We start from the raw sequence: 23,784 nt of genomic DNA on the forward strand, positions 1-23,784 counted from the left end.
AGAAGCAAGAGCTGTCCTCACTGTGCCTGAACGTTTCAGGGGGCCGCGGCTCAGTCCAGTTCCACCCGCAGGAGGCGGAACCCCGGAAGGTTCTCCCCTGCAGCATCCTAGGACCTGTAGGCGGAGCTCCGGGTGGTCCCGCCCCGGCGGCTAACGGAAACGGCGGGCGGTGACGGTTTAGCCCCCTGAGGGTGTCAGGTGCGAGGGATTCTGGGAAATGTAGTCCTATGTTCTGTCAGGTGCTTCGCCCCCTGCGGTTGGTGTGGGGCATTCTGGGAAATGTAGTCACGGCGCTCCGGAAGCTCGCAGGCACAGCCGCCCTTAGTAGGACGCCTGCTCAGCCATCTTTCCCCCGTCTGAGGTGGTTCGGACGCGCTCCTGACGACACTTTCCAGCAACCCGAGACGCGCGAGGCGCCCGCAGTCCGGGTCCGTGGGTTTGGGGGTGGGGCGAGGATTCGCGGCGGAGGGCGCGAGGGTCGAGGGTGGGGAGCGTCCGCGGCGCGGCGCGGCGGGTCTGGGCTCGAGTTGGCGGGTCCCGGGGCTGGGTCGCTCCGCGGGCGGCTGCTCCCGGGCAGCGGCGCCGGCGGGTCGCGGAACCCCGGCCGTGGGCTTTCTCTGGCCCGGGGCAGCCAGCCCACGTGTGTCGGCCCGGACGTTGGAGAGGGGAGGGACGTGGCCCCGGGGTGCGCTCTCTTCGTCCCGTTGTGGCCTGGGAAGAGAACTTGGGTGTCTCCCCCACGCCCCCTCCGCCGCCGCCTCCACCGGCTCCCTTGAAGAGTGTGGTTGTCCGGCGGGGAGGTCATACAGGGCTTAAGGCGTGTACTCTGCTTGCAGGCGACCCGGTGCCATCCCCAGCGCGACCAGGAGTCGTGTACCGCCAGTCACAAGCGTCCCCGCAAAGGAGAAAGCCACGGAAGGTGCGTTTGTCTGGAGAGCAAGCCTGGAGTAGGGACAAGGCGGCCCTAAGCACACCTGAGTAACTTTGCTATATTGGTTTTTTTTTTTTTTTTTTTGAGGGGGAGGTCGTGCCACAGGCACACTTGGCATTGCTCAGGGCCCACACCTGGTGGGGCTTGCGGGACCTTATGTAGTGCCAAGGATTGAAACTGGGTGCAACACTTTCAAAGCAAGTGCCATCCCCACTCTGAAGTCGCTGCAGCCAAGACAGATTTTTTTTAGCAAGATTTTATTTATTTATTTATTTATTTATTTATTTATTTATTTGCTTTTTGGATCACACCAGTGATGCTCAGGGGTTACTCCTCGCTTTGCACTCAGGAATTACTCCTGGCAGTGCTGGGGCGGTGGGGGGGGGCCTATGGGATGCTGGGGATCGAACCCGGCTAGGCCGTGTGCAAGGCAAACACCCTACTCACTGTGCTATCGCTCCGGCCCCAAGAGGGTCAGCTTTTTGTTCGGCAGCAAGACTCATGAGAGCACCGGAAAGTCAGGCCGAAGATCTCACTGTGTTCTTTGGTCAGAATCACTTGTCTGAGCTCTGTCTCCGGTGGAGAGAGGCATCCAGCTCTTTGGCAGGGCTAGAGATATCCACCCTGCCTGCTCTGTCTGGTCAGTGCTCTCCTCCCTTGCAGGGGGCAGGATGAGTCTCAGAGGATCATGGTTTGTCAGAGCTGTGCTAGGGGCTGCTTAGCTGTTGTCAGACCCTGCGCTCTGCCCCGTGTTAAATTGGGGAGTCCTTCCTGCACCAAACACGATGCTGAGGGGGGCAGGTTGCTTCTTCAGTGCCCCTGTACCTGTATCCATGCCTGCTGTGCCCCTCAGGTCCCGGCAAGTGCCCCGACTGAGGAGTGAGGAGCAGACACTGGTCCTTTTGTTTTATTTTTTTATTTTATTTTTTTTGGTTTTTGGGTCACACCCGGCGATGCACAGGGGTTACTCCTGGTTCTACACTCAGGAATTACTCCTGGTGGTGCTCAGGGGACCATATGGGATGCTGGGATTCAAACCCCGGTCAGCCGCATGCAAGGCAAACAAATGCCCTACCCGCTGTGCTATCACTCCAGCCCCTAGTCCTTTTGTTTTAAATTAAATTTTATTTTTATAAAGTTGCTCACAATAATTGATTACACTCAACATTCCAACACCAATCCCACCACCATTACACCTTCCCACCGTCATATTTCAAATTATTCCACCCTGATTCCCCTCTCCCCCGCCTGCCCCCAAAGCAGAACATAATTTATTTGTATTGTTTGTTATGAGTAATCCACTAAAGATGATCCAAAAGAGTTTAGAGGAACGTGAGTGATCACCCTGGAGCTATTAAGCCTTTCTATAGAGTATAAGATGTCCAGGAATTCTAAGATTTTTAAGTAGGGTGATACAGCTAGAATTAAATTTTCAACTGGACGGTGACTTTGGGGGCCAGAGGCATGTCTGTGGTGTGTTGCTCTCTCCCTCTTCTGAAGTTTATTTGTGAGTGTCTGGATCATGGCTGTTAATGAGCTTAATGACACCAGAGGCAGTTTGTGTGCGTAGACACTGATCCTTGGCTACAAACTGCCCCCACGGGGACGGCTGGAGGCTGCCACTGAATTTTCTCTCCTTTCGGTCTCCCAGGCCAGGACTCTACATCTCGGAGGGAAGGTGAAGAAACCATGAGCAGGTTCAAGGTGAGTCGGAGTCACCTTTCTAGCTGTGACAGTACTACTCAGGGTTTCCTAGGGGTACAAGGATTTCCTTCAGGGAGTGTCAGGGTGGTTGGGACTTAGTCTACTTGTCCTCAAAGTTTTCTTTTTTTGGTTTTATTGGACCACTCCCAAGGATGCTCAGGACTTACTCCTGACTCTGCCTCCTGGCCATGATTATCTAGGTAATGCCAGGGAATGAAATCTGGGTCAGCCAGGTGCAAGGCAAATACCCTACCTACTGTACTGTCATTCTGGCCCCTGAAAGTTTCATTTTTCCTGGTTTTATTTTTTTGTTTGTTTTGTGGTAACACCTGACTGTATTCAGGGCTTCTGGCTCTGTTTTCGGTGCTCAAATCACTCCTGGTGGGGCTCGGGAAACCACATGGGGTGCTGCATCAAACCATGTGTAAGGGAAATGTCCTACCCGCTATACTATCATTTGAGCCCCTGAGAATCAACTTTTCTCAAGGGAGGAGTGTGGTTTCTCATGCCCAGACCTGCTGTCTCTTTGGGTTGATTCCACAAAGGGACACAGGTCCTTCTGGAGGGTCAGGGGCCCTCAAACACCATTTGCACAGATGTGGTAAACGTTTCTGGCACTGTTGGCATTATTTGAGGAAAAATCTTTTGCATTTAGAGGGCAACATTTGCCTTGCCTCTGTGATACTCGGCGTTCAAATTCAGCCTCATCACCACACCCTACCTACGGGTAAAACCTGGTCAGCTGAGAGTGCAGTAGTTATGGTTGTAAGGGGCTCACCTGACTGTGCTCACTGGCCACCTGGAAACAGTGCTTTGGTTTTGAGTGAGACTATGGGTTTAGGGTGTCACTGTGACAGAGCAGAGGGGACAGGGCTGGAGGTGCAGTCCCTCAGGTACCAGGTAACCCTCTCCCTCCTGCCCTACTGTGTGTCCCCTACTCTCCCAAGGACATTGTCTGTAACTCAGGTTGTGTGTGATTGTAGCCAGAGGCAGTGATGTTCCAGGACGTGGACGTGGCCTTCTCGGAGGAGGAGCTGGGGCTGCTGGAGCCTGCCCAGCAGAAGATGTACCAGGAAGTGATGCTGGAGAACTTCCAGAACCTGCTGTCCCTGGTTGAGCCCCTCGCCCTCTGGAATGGACTATTAGGCCCTTGAGTCAGCACAGGATCCTTCCTCAGGGGTTGAACACTTTGAGGGTCTCCAGGTCATCACCACACCTGTGAACCTAACTTATGTGGCAGCTGTTTTCAATAAAAAAGGATAACATTTGAGTTTGTTGGGAAGAATAGGATAGATACATTGCTGCAAAAATTGGCCAATATTGTGTGATGCGAAAGAGTGGGTGGAAATTTGTATAGACATTGGCATTAATTTGTGTTTTGGGATGGAAATGTATGCATCCTTGTTGGTGTATAAGCAATGGTGGTTCTTCAACAAGGCTTTTTTCCAGTTTGTGAAATCACTGCTTTGGAAGGATTAATCAGCAGGCAGCAGGAACGCTGTTCAGGAGATTGTGCCTTTCTTATATCCATTTGACGTACTAGTCTTGAGCTATTCATGGGACTTCCCACAGTCCATTCTGCTCAGAGAAGGCATTTGTGATGAGGATCAGCCCTAGGAGAAGGGGTAGCAGCAGGACCTAGGAATGGCCAGCCCTTGGATTGCTTGTGTGTGGTGTCAGCCCGGTGCTTTTCTTTCTGGAGTCTTTCCCAAAGTGGGCAGGGGAATTGGAGTATGATACGGCCCCCGAGCCCAAGAACCTCTGGAATAATCCAGGGAGGTGGTGCGGAAGTAGCCTTAAGTACACTTGTTTGATCACTTTGAGAAGGTAGATTTCTAGGGCTATACTGAGTAATATTTTTTTCCTGAAACAGGGGTAGTAGACCAAATACCTTTGGGACCCTTGGAGGTTACCTGAATTTGTGTGTTGGGTTCTTTTTTTTTTTTTTTGGTTGTTTTTGTTTTTGTGTTTTGGCCACATTCCAGAAATACTCAGGGGTTACTCCTGCTCTATACTCAGGAATTACTCCTGGCACTGTTCAGGTAACCATAGGGATCAGATTGGAGTTGGCCATATGCAAGGCAGGTGCCCTGTCCTCTGTACTATTGCAGTGGCCCCAGGAGTGGTCAGAATTTACAGATGCCATGAGATAACCCAAATAATGGAGCACATGCCCGACAAGTTTAGTAGCTTGAGTACCTACCAGTTCTCCATTCCCCTGCCCCACCCCCAGCACTGCCAACTATAGGGTCGGTGGTTCCTGTGTGTCACTGTGCTGGGCATCAGCCCTGAGCACTAGTAGAAGTGACTACACCCCCTGGGGCCCTGCTGATTGTTACCCCCATGAAAAAGTCTGCAGATTCTGTCACCACATCCCCAGTGTACCAGTACAGAAAAATAAGATATAGTAGACATATTAGTCTCACAATGAAAATGTTACTGGTGCCTGCTCTAGAAAATTGATGAACAATGGGACGATAGTGCTACAGTGCTACACAAACTAGCAGAATTTTTGGTTATACTTTGAATACATATTCAGAATACTACTTAGTATACATACAGAGTATGAATCTAAAATGTACGTTACTGCTTCCCTTCTAGTTGGTTTATATTTTCTCTGTATAACTGTTGATTCTTCTTACTAACTACACGATATAATAGCTAAGATTTTATATTAACATTGAAATTTAATAGAAGTGGCCATATGTGATGAGTTCGAATCATAATGATTTATAGAAATAAAATCTATACTGAATCTTTGTGATTTTTTTGTTTTGTTTTTGTTTTGGGGCCACACCAGGGGTTATTCCTGGCTCTGTGCTCAAGTATTACTCCTAGCGTTCTGGGGGACCATATGGGATGCTGGGGATGGAATTGGGTTCTCCATATACAAGGTAAGTACCCTTCCTACTGTACTATAGCTCTGGCCCCTATACTCTATCTTGGACCTCATATTGGAGACTTGGTGTAGTCCAGTGGATTTTGTTATGCTTATTGGACAGAAACTCCTGGAACCACCTCATGGCTTCCTTAGGTGTACAAATAAAAAACATGATATAAAATGGAAGAGAAATTGGTTGTCATAAATTTAAAATTAAGTAAGTATGACTGACTTCTGAGTGTGAAATCTAGCAGTGATCAGCCAAGGGGCTGGTTAGATAGTACAGCAGGTTGGGCATATTTCTTGCATAGGGCCAACCCATGTTTGATTCATTGCACCCTTTATGGTCCCCTGAATCCTGACAGGAGTGATGCCTGAGCACAGAGCAGGAGTCAGCCCTGCGTACTGCTGGGCAGGGCTCAAAAACCAAGAAATAAAAATGTTGAACAAAACCTTCAGTTGTCCATATTTCTGAATTTCCTGTCCTAACAGGAGGCAAAGTTCAAAATTAGACAGTTTCAGAAGTGGAACCCTATAAAAAAACTCTCCTGCTGGCAGATCTAGCAACAAATCACAAGTGATCTAACTCAGTGTCTAGATTCCATGTTGAAAAGTTCACAATTCTACAAACCAGGTGATTCACTCTGACATGTTGGGGCAAGAGTGCCTATAGCTCAGACAGCCCAGAAAAATTATCAGAATAATGACTATAAAAATGGCTTCAGGGGCCGGAGCGATAGCACAGCGGGTAGGGCGTTTGCCTTGCACTCGGCCGACCCGAGTTCGATCCCCGGCATCCCATATGGTCCCCCAAGCACTGCCAGGAGTAATTCCTGAGTGCAAAGCCAGGAGTAACCCCTGAGCATCGCTGGGTGTGACCCAAAAAGCAAAAATAAATAAATAAATAAATAAATAAAAATGCCTTCAGAGATGTCTCCAACTTTGATCTTCATCAACAGATCTGCTCAGAAGAGAAATCTCATACATGCAGTGACTGGGGAAAGAACTTCTGTTACAGCTCTGCACTTTGTATTCATCAGAGAGTTCACTTGGGAGAGACACGGTATAAGTGTGATGAGTGTGGCAAAGAATTTAGAGTTCACATCTGCAAGCGCATCAGGAAGTCCACACTGCAGAGAATAATTTAAACCTGAGCAGTGTGGGAGAGGCTTCAACCATCGAGCAACACTTCATGTTCATTGTAAAGGCCACACAGGAGAGAAACCTTACAATTACAGGGAGTGTGGAAGGGCTTTCACTCATGCCTTGCATCTTCAAGAACATCAGAGAATCCACACCGGAGAGAAACTATTCAAATGTAGCATATGTGGTAAAAGCTTCCATCTTAGATCAGCATTTAATTGCATAAATCTCACGGAAGAGGAAACATACAAATGCTTAGAATGAGGGAAGTGCTTCACTTGTAGTTCTAATCTTTACAGCCATCAGAGACTGCACACAAGAAAAAAAAATACAAATGCTAGGGCTGTGGGAAAAGCTTCATTCAAACATGACAGTTTCGTGTCCATAGGAGATTCCACACAGGAGAGAAACCATATGCATGTAACTTGTGTTGTAGGGGCTTCAAAGTTTTCAAGCTTATCATGGAATACATAGGTGAGAAACCATACAAATGTAATGAGTGTGGGAAGAGCTTTAGGATGAAAGTTCATCATCAGCTCTATTTGATAGACCACACCGGAGAGAAACCCTACAAATGTGAGGTCTGTGGGAAGGGTTTCTGGCAGAGTTCCTATCTCAAAATCCACCTGAATTAGGAGAGTATTTCCCACAGTGTTGGGAAACCTTATAAGTGTGAGGAGTGGGCAAGGCTTCACCTAGAGTTCCAGGTTTCAGATTCACCAGCTGAGCCACACGAGTAAAAAGCCATAGAAGCATGAAGAATGTGGGAAGGGATTCAGTCGCAGAGCAGATCTTAAAATCCACTGTAGAATCCACACAGGAGAGAAGCCCTATCATTGTGAGGAGTGTGGGAAAGTCTTCAGGCAGGCCTCAATTTAGTTGGCCCACCAGCAAGTCCACAGTGGGGAGAAACCATTCAGATGTGAAGTGTGTGGGAAGAGCTTCAGCCACAGTTCTCACCTGCAGGCCCACCAGAAAGTCCACACGGGGCGAAGCCCTACAAATGTGTGTGGGAAAGGCTTCAAGAGGAGTTGAATCTTGACATGTGCCAGAGGGTGCCATACAAGTGTGGGGAGTGTGGCAAGCACTTTAGTGAGGCCTTCAGTGTTCAGCTTTATCAGTGTCCACACAAGAAAGAAACCATCGGGGCTGGAGTGATAGCACAGCGGGTAGGGCGTTTGCCTTGCATGCAGCAGACCCAGGTTCAAATCCCAGCATCCCATATGGTCCCCTGAGCACCGCCAGGGGTGATTCCTGAGTGCATGAGCCAGGAGTGACCCCTGTGCATTGCTAGTGTGACCCAAAAAGCAAAAAAAAAAAAAAACAAAAAAAAAAACCATACAATATGAGGTGTATGGTAAAGTTGGTCATCACAGCTCCAGTCTCATCAGAGTTCACACCAGGGAGAAAGAAACCTTAAAATTGTGAGATCTGCAGCAAGAGCTTGAGTTAGCGATTGACCCTTGTGACTCATCACAGAATCCATGTTAGTAAGGTACTTTCTGAGAGCAGTGAGAATGAAAACACGAAAGAACTGTCAGAGGGAGGAGATACTGCCACAGGAAGGAAGGCTTTTTAAAAAAAAGTTATGTTCAAACTGCTCTCAAATAACAACTTTGATGTGTTTTTTTTTTCTTTTTTTGAGTCAGACCTGGTGACGCACAGGGGTCACTCCTGGCTCTACACTCAGGAATTAACCCCTGGTGGTGCTCAGGGGACCATATGGGATGCTGGGAACCGAACCCAGGTCAGCTGCGTGCAAGGCAAATGCCTTACCTGCTATGCTCTCGCTCCAACCCCTCAACTTTGATGTTTGTAAGATGTGAGTTAGGAGAGTATTTCCAAAGGAAATAAATTTGGCTTTCAGTGGAAAAGTGTACAGATGGGCATGCCGTAAGTCTTCAGGTGGTATGCCACAATTGTAAGCTCCCTGAGGGCATGTACTTAATTTGTCACTGAAACAGTGACCTTAACATGCTCAGTATCTCTCACTAATCAGAGGACAGAATGTACGCTGTATCCATTATAATATATGGACATTGGATCTTGTGTATGCCTGCAAAGTAAAATTAATCAAGGGTGAAAAAAGCACACATTTGTTGAAACAGAGAATCACATTGCTATCATGAGGTGGTTTCATGGTACCCTTTATGTTTTTTTTTGGTTGGGGGGGGCCACACTGAGTGGTGCTGAGGGGCTACTCCAGGCTCAGTGTTTGGGGAGTCCATCAGTACTAGGGATTGAATCTGAGGCTCCTGCATGCTAAGTTTGCACTCTGACATTTTACTACCCCTCTAATCCCTCTGTACCATTTCTTTATCATATTTTCTCAGATGGGGGTGCTAGGACATATATTCCTGTCCTCCTCATACCCCTGTACTTGAAAATTTTTTTAAAACTGGGAGTTGGATAGTTTTATCAAGAGTATGTTGGGTAAGGGTGAAACATGGTTTTCCCTACTGGTAGTAAAGCATAGTTTTTGGAAACCTGTATGTTTCTGGATAGAGACTCTTTGCTTTGAAAATTAGAAATTATAATTGTGAGCTAAAAAGATGAGCATAGGGGCCTGGAGAGATAGTACAGTGGGTAGGACACTTGATTTTCATACAGCCGACTTGGATTCAATCCCCATATTGTATGTTCCTCCAAGCCCGCCAGGAATGATTTCCCCATAAAAAGTATATTATCAGTGATGTCAGTGAATTTTGTTAATGGGAGTAAGTTTACATATAAAAGTTTTGAGCTTTACTATATTTATTTATTTATTACTTTTTTTGAAGTAATTTTATTTAGAGGTTTCTGAGGGAAGGAGGAAGGGGTAAGTGGGAGAGAGAAGAGTAAGAATAACGCATTCAAGAGAAAATGCGGGCTTCTCCAAGGGCGGAGAGAGCTCTACACACATCCTACCACTGGACACGAAAGCATGAAAGTACACATCTCAAGAGGAGAGATGTGGGTGACACATGTGCTCAGGCACCGCATATGCTCGCCACGTGGGCACAAGTAGCACATGGGTTCAGGCAGCATATGCGCTGAACTTTTCTATATTTAACCTAATGCCTTTGAAATAGCAGATACCCGGGTAGCTGTGTGGTAGAGAATATTTCTAATGTTTGAGCCATTGTTTTTGACCTTTACCATAAAATTTTTTAAAATTACAAATAGCTGTTTGGCAGAGAAATATGTAGTATGTACTTTGAAGGATCATGTAGCCTTTGTAGCATAATTTGCCATATGTATATGTACATGCATACATAAAAAGAATAGTGATTTTCATCAGCAGATACCACAGATACCCTATATTACCTATTTTATTTCATAAATTGTTGCTTTTTTCCTAATAAAAAGGGTCACAGTGTTGGCCATGGCCAACCCATGTCCATTCCCAGTAGAACTTGGATCAGTGTTTGCCAGCCATGATAGGGGTAGCCAGAGCCAGACACCACAACTAGAGCTGGGGTCACGAGGGTTATACCCTGGTATTTTTTCCTTTTTTGCCACATCCAGTGATGCTCAGGGCTTACTCTTGGTTCTGCACACAGGAATTGCTCCTGGTGGTGCTAAGGGAAACGTAGTAAATGCTGGGGATCAAACCCGGTCAGCCATGTATTATGATTCAAGCACCTGACCAATGGTACAATTTTTTCCAGCCTCAACCGTGGTCATTTTTTTTTTTTTTTTTGCTTTTTGGGTCACACCAGGCGATGCAGATGCACAGGGGTCACTCCTGGCTCATGCACTAGGAATCACCCCTGGCGGTGCTCAGGGGACCATATGGGATGCTGAAATTTGAACCCGGGTCGGCCGCGTGCAAGGCAAATGCCCTACCCGCTGTGCTATCACTCCAGCCGCAACCCTGGTCATTTTCAAGGGTTCATTTCTATGGACCCAACTTGTAGCATTAACGTGCTAAATATTTGTTCTGTTGATTTTCCCACCCTCATAAGTAATATTTTCTCATTGAATGTGGACTATCACCAAGAATTTGGAAAAAAACAGTACATAATCATTTGCAGTTAAGACCTCATAATACAATGTTTTTATAGTCATGTGTAAATGCAGAATTTTGAAATGGACTGAAGCCAGTTTCAAAAAGAATTTTATGAGATAGGAGAAATGGTATAGCAGGGAATGGGAATGAATGCCTTACACAAGGTCTACCTGGGATCAAATCACTGCATCCCATATGGCCCCCAGAGCTTTGCCAGGAGTGATCCCTAAGCACCTCTGGGTGTGGATTCCTGATAGTTATTTTGGAAGATCATTTTCACATAACTTTTTATGATACTTTATCATAATTATAAACTATCATAGGCATGTATGGAGAAATATTGTTTAAATGAGACCTTATACTAATTGGTTTCAGGCAGCATTCTGGGTGGCTAATATTTATTTCTGCTTATTTTGGGGGTCACACCTGGCGATACTTAAGGGCTACTCCTGGCTCTATGCTCAGGAATTACTCCTTTCGGTGTTTAGGGGAACATAAGGGATGCTGGGGATAGAGCCTAGGTTCGCTGCGTGCAAGACAAATGCCCTCCCTGTTGTATTTTCACTCTGGATCCACTAATATTTTAATATGATGAAACATATAGAAAGGATGTCTACATAGCCAACCTGAATTTTGTTGGAATATTTCCCCTTTTCCAGCTGCCTTCTGGAATTTTGTCACAGAAACCTTTTGTCACAGAAACCTAGCTGATCTTTGACCCGCAGATCTAAGGTGCTAGCCAGGCTTGATTTGACATTGTAGATTCCAGGCTGCAGCCCAGCCTGGTCTTTGGGATGTAAATCCGAGTGCTTTCAGTCCAAAGAAGGCTTCGGTTTTGGTTTTGTGTCTTCTTTGGGGGGGGGGGGGGGGGCTAGATTAAAGGCCTGCAGATACAAGAGAATTATGTTGCCTCAATGTTCTTCCTGTAAGATCTTTTGGTGCTTTAGGTGACATCAATGTATTGCGCCCTTTGGAAAGGCCCATGAGGAATAAAAGGGGTTTGGAGAGAAGGTGAGGGGGTGGAAAGTGTATAGAGGGCGGAAAGGTGTAGAGAGGACGGAGAGTGTATAGAGGGAAGACTGGAATAAACTGCAAGTGAGACCAACCATCATGGCTCCGTTCCTTCCTTCGCCTGCCACATCTTCGCCATCAACCTCCCCAGGGTGGGGGAAGCGGCAGGAGGCTACCGAACTCGGGTGGCGGGAGAGACAGCTGCTGCCCTAGGCCCTGTGCCTGGCTCGGTGCGGTGAGGCGTCCCTTCCCTCGCCCGCGCCTTTTCTTTTTATTTTTATACAGAATTTGACAAGTTTACTGGATACAAGTTCCAGTAACACTTGAGTAGAATTTGTTCAGTCTCACATTTCAATTTGAAACTGAAGTTTCCTTTGCTTTATAAACGATTAGTTCATGGTAGCTGTATTTTTCAGAAACGTATTTCATCTACATTTACAAATATTTATACTGTGAATGTCTTCTACAATAGCCTCATAGTTAGTAATATTCTCCTTTTTTTGCCTAATTTACTTCTCTTTTGTCGGGGTCCTGGCCAGTCAACTCTGGCACACTGGAGTATGGTCCCCCGAAGTCACCGGACTTACTTCCTCTAGGAGAGGGAGTGGGTAGGGGAGAAGCCTCTGCCCTGCCTCTCCTCGCACTAGAGACAGACTCCAGCTGCCACAGAGAAAGAACCATGCAGAGTGGGGGAAGCTGGGTGGTCAATCAGCTGTCCGTTTATTAGTCTTCACACAGGGGTTTTTATACATTTCAGGGAAAATTCCAAAACACATGTCACGTTTGTCTAGCCACTGCTCAGTACACATGTTAATGTTTTACATTTCCTGCTTTCAGGGCCGAGTGTGTCAGCAGAGGCAGATGGTAAATGTAGCGTCCCACATCCTGTTATCTTCTCAACCGGAGTGCCTATGTGGGTGGACTGCTGGAGAGAGTTTCTGAGCCCCTGTGAACAAGGCTAGCTCCTGTTCCCAGGGGCAGGGGATTTGGTCAAGGCCTCAGGTTGGCTGCTGAGACCCCAACATTTTAGTTTTTGGACTATACCCTGCTGCGCTCAGGGATCATTCCCGGCTGTACAAGGGTTAAAAAATGTGGTGCCAGTGGATCTAAAGCATGTCTGCCAGGTGCAGTCAGTACACGGACCTTAGCCCCAGTACTCTATTTCTGACCCACCATTTATTTCTAACTAAGGCAATTTTTCACATGTTATTTTTCTTATCATTATAATAAAGGCTTTTGTTTGCTTGAGGTGGGCACACCCAGCTATGCCCAGGCTTACTTCTTTTGGTGCTCGGTGGGGAGGAAATGCTGTGTAAACACTAAATCCAGATGTCCAAAGCAAGTGCTCTAACACAAACGCTCTCCAGACCGTTGGTTTATTTTCCTCAAAACCTAGGGTGATTGATTTTCGTGTGTAGAAGGCGTCGGTACAACTTAATTTGCGATGATCTCTAACATCGGTTTTTTTATTACACGAAATGAATGATTTCCCATCCGATTTTTAACGCGTTTTTAACCCTCATCCCCAACCTCTGTTAAATTAAGACTTTCGGTATTTCGATCATTGTGTCAAGTTTCGCTTTACATATATTTTTTCTCTTGCAAGGATCCAAAGACGCTAACAACACGAGTTCACCTTCTGGCAATCACAAATTGTCTTTGGCTTCTGTCCCGCCCTAGGAGGCCCGCTTCCCTCTTTTTTTTTTTTTTTTCTTTTCTTTTTGGGTCACACCCAGCGATGCTCAGGGTTACTCCTGGCTTTGCACTCAGGAATTACTCCTGGCGGTGCTTGGGGGACCATATGGGATGCCGGGGATCGAACCCAGGTCGGCCGCGTGAAAGGCAAACGCCCTACCCGCTGTGCTATCACTCCGGCCCCCGCTTCCCTCTTGCCCTCCTGCACTTTGGGTCTTCGGGCTTGGCCAGAGCTTCTCTCTCCACCGAGCCCTTACGTCGCAAAACTCTCGACAACGCCCGAAGCTTCTGGGCCTTTCAGAGAGCAGAACGTGACTCTCCCAACGCGGACACGCCTGACCCCCCGCGACACAGGAAAGTGAGAAGCAAGCGCTGTCCTCACTGAGCCTGAACGGTCCAGGGGGGCGCGGCTCAGTCCAGTTCCACCCGCAGGAGGCGGGACCGTGGCGGATTCTTCCTGCTGCATCCTGGGACCTGTAGGCGGAGCTCCGGGTAGTCCCGCCCCGGCGGCTAACGGAAAAGGCGGGCTCTGATGGTTTGGCCCCATGGAATTCTGGGAAGTGTAGGCTCGAGAGTACAGTGTTCCTGCACTACCGCTTGGGCGGGGGGGGGGGAAGGGACGCCTGTGAGGTGCGCGGGGTTCTAGGAAATGTAGTCCGGCGTTCTATTAGGCACCTGCACTTCTGCTGAGAGGTGTAGGGGTTCTTGGGCAATGTAGTCCACTGTCGCGGCAGCCGCCTGCGCGCCCGGTCGGCGTGGGGCATTCTGGGAAATGTAGTCCCGCTCCGGTGGGTGGTAGGCACTGCCCTCCGCAGTAGGGCGCCTGCGCAGCCATCTTTCGCCTGACTGAGATAGTTCGGGCATGCTCCTGACGACCCTTTCTAGCAACCCGAGACGCGCGCAGTCCCGGGCCGCCGTAGGTTTGGGGCGGGCGAGGAGGCGCGGCTGAGGGCGGAGGCTGCGAGGGTCTGAGGGTGTGGACTCGCGTTGTCCCTGGGCGGAGCCTCCGTGGCGCGGCGCGGCGGGTCTGGGCTTGGGTTGGCGGGTTCCAGGGCTCCCGCGCTCCCGGGGCCGGCTCCGCCGTGCGGCGTGTGCGGCCGCCGGTGCGGGAGCCGGAGCTGGCGCAGCCAGGGTCCCCCTGGCGGCTGCTCCCGGGCCTCAGCGCCTCTCCCACGGTTCGGGACCAGTCGTCCCGGTCCGGGTACCGACCCCCTGCTGCTGTTCTGTTCAATTAGGAGCCGGAGTCCCCCAGCAGCTCTTCGCGGGAGGGAAGTGTGTTGGGATCCGGGATCCGGGTGGTCTCTACCCTGCCCCTGCGATCGTGGTCGCTGGGGCGGATTCTCCATCTGCCCAGGGCCTTGGAAAGATAAAGGTTATTGTATTGTTGTCATCTTCGCTCACTTGGGGTAGCTACCCCAGCACAGTGCTCGGCGAGAATGCCGGGTTTCTGCTGTGCTCCAGCCCTTTATGCTTTATGCAGAACGAAGCTATTGCGGGCAAGTCAATGCAAGTGATCAGAATGCAATGAGTTCCTTGGATGACAGGCTTTGATCTAATCCACAACCTAAATGCACACTTGTCAGTTTTCTTTCTTAAAAATTTTTTTGAGGGGGATGGCGTAACTCAGCAATGCTCTTGCCTCTGTGCTCAGAATGACTCCTGGTGGGCTTGAGGGATCATAATGGGGAACAAGCCTGGGTCTACTGGTGTAAGCAAAACTCCCTACTTGCTGCTGTGCTCTCTCCCACCCCTTGTTTTCTTGTCTTTGGAGCAATTTTTTAAATTTCTAGTTCAGGGTGCAGTGCATTTTTATTTTCTTTTTGGGTCATATCCAGCGATGCTCAGGGGTTACTCCTGGCTTTGCACTCAGGAATTACTCTTGGCGGTGCTTGGGGGATCATATGGGATGCCGGGGATCGAACCCGGGTCGGCCACGTGCAAGGCAAACACCCTACCCGCTGTGCTATCGCTCCGGCCCCAGGGTGCAGTCCATTTATACGCTACGCATTTAATTTTTGTTTCTTTGATCTCCTTTATTAAAAAAGTTTAGGGGAACCATACCTGTCGCTAGCTCTGTACTTAAGGATCACACCTGGATGGCTCTTGGGATCATATGTGGTGTCAGGATCTAATCCAAGTCAGCCGTGTGCAAGGCAGACGACCTCACCCCTGCACTAGTGCTCCAGATCCTCTTAATCTTTGGTTGGAATGATTGAGGGTGTGGTGTGCAGTGCAGGGTGGCTTACTCTGACTTTGTGCTTTAGGAGGGGTGGATAGTGTTTGGTAGCAGCAAATTGTTCTGTGGATTTTCCCATTTTTTGGTTGTTGTTGTTCTGGTTTGTGTTTGAACTTGATAGCTTCGATGCCTGTACATGTCACAGGATTGTTACTTGGATCCAGTAATTGAGCTCCTGCGTTTTCTTGGTTCAAGTGTGTGCTAGGTTAATGCTTTGACATTTCCTACTAATGCTTTTGGAACCATGTAGCAACCTTCCTCCTCACCAGGCTAGCAGTTTGTGTAGATTCATGACAGTCTAGTTACAGATTTGGGTGCCTCTAAGAAAGGGAGCTTTGTCTCTTCAGTCACTTATTTCTGAGACATTTCTTCAGTAATTGCATATGTATAGAACCCACATCTCTGCCATTTTACTTCCAGGTGCCAGGGATTGAATTCAGGGCCTCACACATACAAGGTAAGTGCTCGACTGCTGAGCTATATCCTGGCCATTGTCATTTGTAAGTTCAGATTTTGGATTATTTAAAAAAAATGTTTTTTCACTATTTTGGTTAAGTTTTTAGTTCAAAGAAAGGCTCACTGCCCTGGGGAGGGGCAGGACGTTTGCTTGCATGTATCTGACACGGGTTTGATACCCAACATCCCATGTGGGCCCCTAAGCACCATCAGGAGTGATCCCTGAGGGCAGAGTCAGGAGTAAGCCCCGAGTACCCCTGAGTATAGACCCCCCCCAAAAAAAGGTTGGGGAGGCTCATCAGTTGCCCCAGATGCTGAGGGCCGCTCAGCTGATGTCAGACACTACACTCTCCCTCTGTTCAACTGGCGAGTCCCTCCTGCCCTTGCACCAAACACACTGCTGAGGGGGACCGGTTCAGTGCTGAGAAGATGGAGGGCACCTGTGCCCCTGTAACTGCATCTCTGCCCAGCTGTGCCCCTCAGGCCCCTGCAGGTGCCCTCCACCAAGGAGTGAGCAGCCAACTCTGATCCTTGATGGCGAGCAGCCCGTGGGGTGATGGCTGGAGGCTCCCACTGATTTCTCTCTCCTTCCGGTCTCCCAGGGCACGACTCTGCATCTCCGGAAGGTGAAGAAGCCATGAGCAGGTTCAGGGTGAGTTGGGGTCGCCTTTCTAGCTGTGATGGTGCCACTCGGGGTCTCCCAGTGGCACGAGGATTTCTTTTAGGGAAGGTCAGGGCATTTAGGGCTGTTTGTCCTCAAAGTTTCATTTCTTTTATTTTTTTTCTTGCATCTCAGCTTTTTGTTTGTTTGAGGGCCACACTTGACCATGTGTGTTCAGGGTTTACTCCAGACTCCGTGCTCAGGGGTCACTCCTAGAGGTGTTTGGAGAACCATATGGGATTCTGGGGATTCAACCCAGGTGGGTCACATGCAAGGCAAACACCCTCCCCACTGTACTATCGCTCTGCCCCCATATCTCAACTTTTTAATTTCACAAACAAAAGTAGGAAACAGGTATAGTACTCTGACTACTAACTAATCACTTCGGTCTTGTTTTAAACTAATATCTCAGTTAAAAAATTAATTTGGTCTACACCTGTCTCTGCACCCATATATCACTTTTTGGAGGGTCTTGGGGGATTGTATATGTTGCGGGGGATTGAACTCAGGTTTGCCACAGACAAGGCAAATGTCCACCTGCTGTACTATTGTATTATCACTCTGGGTCCTGTTTGTTTTGAGGCCACACCTGTACATGCTCAAGGCTTACTCCTGGCTCTGCTCAGGAATCACTGTGTGTGTGTGGGGTAAGTGGGGGGGGTATCAGGGGACCATATGGGTGCAGAGTTGAACTGGGGTTGACCATGTGAAAGACAGTCACCTTATCTTTGTGTTATCTCTCAGGCCCCTGTAATACCTCAATTTGAAAAAAAAAATTTAAATTAAAAAGGTGTAGAGCAGTGGCAATGAAGAACAATTTCTACTTTACTATTATGTTGTTTATAAATTCACTGCTTTTATGTTTCTGTAATCTCTAAATGTATTCATAGATAAATGTTTATACCTGTAACAGATCAGGTATCTAACTTTTAAGTGTTTTCACACATGCTAAGTAAAATTAAGCATTAATGTAAGTTTATCAGTATATTATTAATATATTCATTAATATTATAACTAACCATTATAGTATATCAATGTAGCATTAAATCAAATTAACATCGTAATAACCTGCTTCAGTTATGGCTCACCTCTAATAGCAATCATTCAGCCCACCCAGAATCGGACAGTGCTTTGATTTTCCCTGCAGTATTTTGGGTGCGACTGTGGGGTTGGGGTGTGGCTGTGACAGAGCAAAGGGGGCAGGACTGGGCTGCAGTCCCTCAGACACTAGGCGACCCCCCTCTCTCCTGCCCCCTAATGTGAGTCCCCCCACTCTCCCAGCAGGCATTGTCTGTAAGTCAGGTTATGTGTGATTGTGTTAGGAGGTGGTGACGTTCCAGGATGTGGCCGTGGCCTTCTCGGAGGAGGAACTGGGGCTGCTGGAGCCTGCCCAGCGGAAGCTGTACCGGGATGTGATGCTGGAGAACTTCTGGAACCTGCTCTGTGTGGGTGAGCTTGGGCACCCTCTGGAGTCTCTTTGTGACCAAGGAATTTCAGATTTGGGGTGTTTAAGATGATCCCATCAGTTTGAGTGTAAACAATCATAATTTTGGAGTGAGCCAAGTAAAACTGTCCAGTGTTTATGTAGCTTTTGTTTGATTTTCTACCTCGAATGGCATCATGGGCTTGTTACAGAATCCCATTTCCAACTTTTCTCTTCCTTCTAATCAGGCATGTTTTTGATCTTTTCCAAATATATTTTCTAAAAGCACTTTAAAGGGACTGCCTCCTGCTCATATGTTGCCTGTTTCCTTCCTTCCTTCCTTCTTTCCTTCCTTCCTTCCTTCCTTCCTTCCTTCCTTCCTTCCTTCCTTCCTTCCTTCCTTCCTTCCTTCCTTCCTTCCTTCCCTCTTTCCCTTCCTCCCTCCCTCCCTCCCTCTATCTCTCAGGTTTTATTCCTCCATGCTCAGGAATCACTCCTAGCAGGACTCTGAGGACCATATTTAGTGCCAGGCATCAAACCTGGGTGGGCTGTATGCAAGTACCTTATCTTCTGTCCTATCTCTCGGGCCTATGCCTTCATTCTCAAATATGCTATTGAAACTCAAAATTCCTGAAAATTTTAAGATCCGCTTTTCACTTTCTTTTTTCTTCTTCTTTTTTTTCTTTTTGTTTTTCCCTCTTATTCATTTTAAACTTGTGACTTAGGGCCAGCCAGGGATGTAGTTCAGTGGTTAGAGCCCCCATCTTGCATTTATGAGCTCTGGGTACAATTCCTGGAACTACACAAAATAGTGAAGGGATAGGGAAGCACTGGACGGGGGTCGGGGTGGGGGGCAGGGTGTAGTTCAGTGGCAGAGAGCTCTGGTCTTCTTCTTGTGAGGTCCTGGGTTCAATTCCTGACAACAAAAAAAGTAAACAAACATGTGTCTCTGCGTGAAGCTGTCATCCCTTTAAAGTGAGATTTCACAGAGAGAGGGGAAAAGGGAGAGGAAGTTTTGGTTGATGAACACAGTGGCTCAGAGAAAAATCCCCCCAAAGAAGCCAACAGTTGGGACCTCTTATAGTTAACTACCCTGCTTGCCCCACCCCCCCCCCACACACCCCCCCCCCCGTACCAAGGGTGATGTTGACCAGGTTGACAATGGCTTTCCTGGAATTTTAGTTTGTTTTTTTGGCTACATCTGGTGGTGCTCAGGGGTTATTCTTGCATTTCCACTCAGGAATCACTCCTGGCAGTGCTAGTGTGTTGGTGGTGGTGGTGGTGGTGGTGGGGAACTTATATGGTGCTGGGGATCAAAAAATCATGTGCAAGGCAAACACGTAAAGTCCTGTACTCTCTCTCTGGCCCAGAAGCTGCTCCTCTGATGATTTGTCATCTGTTTCCTCAAAGTCTTATTACAAGCTCTTGACTCTTTCACAGCTCACTAATAATAAATTGCATCCTTCAGTTTGAAAAACATTCTTGTTGAAGGCCAGTATACCTATATTAAAAAGTTTCTCTTACTGTTTCCAAAGATAGCATTAGTCTTTTCCTCTAAAATTTGGCTCTTGGGGCCAGAGATATAGCACACTTGCCTTGCCCATGACTAACCCAGGTTTGATCCCCAGCACCCTATATGGTTTCCCAAGCCTGCCAGGAGTGATCTCTGTGCACAGAGGCAGGAACAGTCCCTTAGCACAGCTGGGTGTGACTCCAATCCCAAACAAACAGAAAGATAAATAAAATTTGAATAAAATTTGACTCCTGCTTGGGAAAATACAAGCATATTATATTTGTATTTATTTCTTTATTTTCATTTTGACTTCAGTGATGCTCAGGGCTTACTCCTGGCTCTTCACTCAGGAATTATTCCTGCTGGTGCTCAGGGGACCATATTGGGTGCTGGGGATCAAACCCGGGTTGGCTATATGCAAGGCAAACACCCTCCCTGCTGTACATATTGCTCTAGCCCCATAAGCATAATATAGAAGCAGCCCAAAAGTCTCTGAAGGAGTAAATATGTAGGTTATTCTGCTTTCCTTTCATCCCTAGTGATTTTCTCCTCAGCATTGAAATCATGCTGCATATTCTCTGGGGATAGCCATTCACTTCTCAGTGAAGTATGATTTCCTGTCCTTTTCTGGTGTCAGAAACCTAAAAGTGCTTTTGCTTTTCTACCTTTGTTCATACTTAAATGTATTTATAGTTTATGAGAATCCCAGAATTCAAATGGGATGTTTCTGGGTGTTTCTGGAATACCTACTAAATACTAGTGCTTGTTAATGGCATGAGTACTATAAAATACTCATCCATGTGGACTCATCATGGCAGGAAAAACACAAGAATAAAAAATGATGTACATAGTATATTATATGGTAGCAGTTTTGTCATAATGAGTGTCCTCAGTCCTATGTCATTGGAAGTTTTATGGCCAATCTCTCATTAGGGACATATAAAGCAGGGAACTTTATATATGGTGGAAAGTTCGAATAAATCATTCAAAGGTTCATGAAAACCTCATTGTGGCCTAAGTACTAAATCTTGAGTCTTTGAACATAGTTTTTGCTTGTCTACATCTCTGAATTCTCTGTTCTATTAGGAAAGAACATTCTAAGTGAGATGAGAACTGTTCAAGACAGAAAGTCACCTGAAGAGCTTTCCTACTGGCAAATCTGGCAACAGATTTCACATGACTTAATTAGAGGTCAAGACTCTTCGATCAATAGTTCCAGGTTCCACAAACAAGGTGATTCCCTCTGTCTGGAAGGAATGGGAATCTATATGCAGATTTCTAAAGATGAGAATGATATACTCATTCATGATGCAGATGGTTCCTGTGATCCTGGTAATCTAGAAATCCCAATATTGAGAACCCAGGAATCTTGGAAGAAAACTTACTCGGCAGAATCACAAAAATGCCAGAATGGATATCAGCAAATTTCCATGGAAAACAAGCGATACTGGTATAAAGAGGATCCCATCAGTTGGATTTTACCTTGCCTCGGTGATCATACAGTGCACAAAACTGAAAACCCTTATAATTACAATAGTTATGGAAATTACTGCCATAAAATATCGACACTGGATCAAAAGAATATGATTCACACAAGACAAAAACCTCACCAATGTCACGAGTATCCAGAAACTTTCACAGATCTCTCCTCCTTGGATGTTCAACAGTTCCACTCAAAAGAGATGGCTCAGACATGTAGTGAGTGTGGAAAAGGATTCCACTATAGCTCAGTACTTCATATTCATCAGAGAGTTCACCTGGGAGAAAAATGCTTTAAGTGTGACGAGTGTGGTAATGAATTCGAGCAGAGTTCTCATCTGCAAACTCATCAGAAGGTCCACTCAGTCAAGAAACCATTCACATGTGAGCAGTGTGGGAAAGCCTTTGGTCGTAGATCAGCACTTACTATTCATTGTAAAGTCCACACAAGAGAGAAACCTTATCATTGTGAGAAGTGTGGGGGGGCCTTCAGTCAGGCCTCGCACCTTCAGGACCACCAGAGAATCCACACTGGAGAAAAACCATTCAGATGTGATGCATGTGGGAAGAGTTTCAGTCGAAATTCTCATCTTCAGTCCCATCAGAGAGTCCATACAGGAGAGAAACCATACAAGTGTGAGGAGTGTGGAAAGGGCTTCATTTGTAGTTCAAACCTGTATATTCATCAGAGGGTCCACACAGGAGAAAAACCATACAAATGTGAGGAATGTGGTAAAGGTTTCAGTCGCCCTTCAAGTCTTCAGGCCCACCAAGGAGTCCACAGTGGAGAGAAATCCTACATCTGTCCTGTGTGTGGCAGAGGATTTACACTGAGTTCAAATCTACAAGCTCACCAGAGAGTCCACACTGGAGAGAAGCCATTCAAATGCCAGGTGTGTGGGAAAAGCTTCAGGAGGAATTCCCATTATCAGGTTCATCTTGTGGTTCACACAGGAGAGAAACCCTACAAATGTGAGGTCTGTGGGAAGGGCTTTAGTCAGAGTTCCTATCACCAAATTCATCTGAAGGCCCATAGTGTCGGGAAACCTTATAAGTGTGAGGAGTGTGGGCAAGGCTTCACCCAGAGTTCTAGACTTCAGACTCACCAGCTGATCCACACAGGTGAAAAGCCATACAAATGTGAAGAATGCGGGAAGGGATTCAGTCGCAGAGCAGATCTTAAAATCCACGGTAGAATCCACACAGGAGAGAAGCCCTATCATTGTGAGGAGTGTGGGAAAGTCTTCAGGCAGGCCTCAAATCTGTTGGCCCACCAGCGAGTCCACAGTGGGGAGAAACCATTCAAATGTGAAGCATGTGGGAAGAGCTTCGGCCGCAGTTCTCACTTGCAGGCCCACCAGAAAGTCCACACTGGGGAGAAGCCCTACAAATGTGAGGAGTGTGGGAAAGGCTTCAAGTGGAGTTTGAACCTTGATATGCATCAGAGGGTGCATACAGGGGAGAAGCCATACAAGTGTGGGGAGTGTGGCAAGCACTTTAGTCAGGCCTCCAGTCTTCAGCTTCATCAAAGTGTCCACACGGGAGAGAAACCATACAAATGTGAGGTGTGTGGTAAAGTCTTCAGCCGGTCTTCACAGCTCCAGTCTCATCAGAGAGTTCACACTGGGGAGAAACCTTACAATTGTGAGATCTGTGGCAAGAGCTTCAGTTGGCGATCAAATCTTACAATTCATCATAAAATCCATGTAGGTCGCAAATCCTATAAATGTGAGAGGAAAGGGATGACAAGCAGAGAGTCCACAGAGGAAAAATGTTATATAAAATAATTTATAAAATATTCTTGTGTCATGTGAATTCTTCATGTCCTCAAGTCCATCATTGATGAAAGTCATTGTTTCAGCAATAACTTGTTATCTTTTGATAACGGAAACAAACAGAAAAGCTCTAAAAGTGTTATATTCAGGGTTTGAGTTAGAACTTAGTCTTTTATTATTACACAGAAGAGGCTGTAATGATTGCAGTTGGTCAAACAGCACCCCAGTACCCTATGTGGTTCTCTCATCCTGCCTGAAGGGAACCCTGAGCACAGAGTCAGGAGCCAGCCCTGAGCACTACCTTTGGGTGTATCACAAGAACAAAAAATTCACAATGGACTTACTGAAACTTATGCCCACTAGAAAGGAAAATAATACACTTTTGTTCTCAGTCTGCATAATCCTTAATAAGTCAGTGTTTCAAAATTTGTTTTCACAAATGTAAAGAGAAAGGCATATTTGGAAAATTTTATTGAGGTCACCTCCAAAATTCATTAGAGGTTGTGTTTTGAATTTAGAAAGTATTTTGAACATGCAACCAAAATGTAGCTGTAGTAAAATTACCCCAGGGAACAGATGAAATGTTTGAAAGCTATTCAGAGCTTTAGTATGATGTTAATTTGGCATTGGCCTGTTGGACAATATACTGTTGTCTGCCATGTGGACACATCTAGTTGGGGCCTGTCACTGTGGGCTTTGCTTAGTTTTCTAATGATTTTTTTCTATTTTTTTTCTCTTTCCTCCCATGTAGCCCTTTGCACTTGATTCTGGAAAAAAATTCTTTCCTCTGTACATCTACTGTAGTTTTGGTCAGCAAGTCACCATCTAAATTTGAGAGACAACATTTTCTTTTCTATTTTTTAAAATTCATTTAAAAACTTTTCC

General features: G+C 46.8%; 2 protein-coding genes and 1 long non-coding RNA gene across 4 annotated transcripts; all 3 read left to right on the plus strand.

Annotated features, from left to right (window-relative positions):
• The first annotated feature begins 270 nt into the window (after positions 1–270).
• On the plus strand, positions 271–5,390 carry LOC129406816 (uncharacterized). Its single transcript, XR_008631269.1, has 4 exons — positions 271–428; positions 837–919; positions 2,583–2,635; positions 3,619–5,390. It is a non-coding gene; the product is annotated as an uncharacterized LOC129406816 (long non-coding RNA).
• A 266-nt stretch (positions 5,391–5,656) lies between these two features.
• Positions 5,657–7,780, plus strand: ZNF223 (zinc finger protein 223). Its single transcript, XM_055146444.1, is given in 5 exon segments — positions 5,657–5,671; positions 6,009–6,243; positions 6,447–6,608; positions 6,611–6,655; positions 6,658–7,780. Coding segments are annotated over 5 exon segments (723 nt in total). The 3' UTR covers positions 6,924–7,780.
• Positions 7,781–14,178: 6,398 nt separating this feature from the next.
• On the plus strand, positions 14,179–22,911 carry LOC101557032 (zinc finger protein 226). Of its 2 annotated transcripts, XM_055146298.1 has the most exons (5): positions 14,179–14,272; positions 16,013–16,049; positions 16,651–16,700; positions 18,032–18,158; positions 20,732–22,911. In XM_055146298.1, the coding sequence occupies exons 1-5, from the start codon at positions 14,219–14,221 to the stop codon at positions 22,909–22,911; spliced, it is 2,448 nt and encodes an 815-aa protein (XP_055002273.1). In that variant the 5' UTR covers positions 14,179–14,218. The 2 variants fall into 2 exon arrangements, with proteins under 2 accessions (XP_055002273.1, XP_055002274.1); XM_055146299.1 differs by lacking the exon at positions 16,651–16,700 and having other exon boundaries at positions 14,211–14,272.
• Positions 22,912–23,784: the final 873 nt, after the last annotated feature.

Source organism: Sorex araneus, chromosome 8 (assembly GCF_027595985.1).
Source record: "Sorex araneus isolate mSorAra2 chromosome 8, mSorAra2.pri, whole genome shotgun sequence".
Classification (NCBI taxonomy): Eukaryota; Metazoa; Chordata; class Mammalia; order Eulipotyphla; family Soricidae; genus Sorex; species Sorex araneus.

Coding starts and splice junctions, on each gene's coding strand:
- LOC101557032 (XM_055146298.1), top strand. CDS start 14,219: ATGCTCCTGACGACCCTTTCTAGCAACCCGAGACGCGCGCAGTCCCGG. Junction 16,050..16,650: donor CAGGGCCTCACACATACAAG/GTAAGTGCTCGA, acceptor CCGGTCTCCCAG/GGCACGACTCTGCATCTCCG. Junction 18,159..20,731: donor CTGGAACCTGCTCTGTGTGG/GTGAGCTTGGGC, acceptor CTGTTCTATTAG/GAAAGAACATTCTAAGTGAG.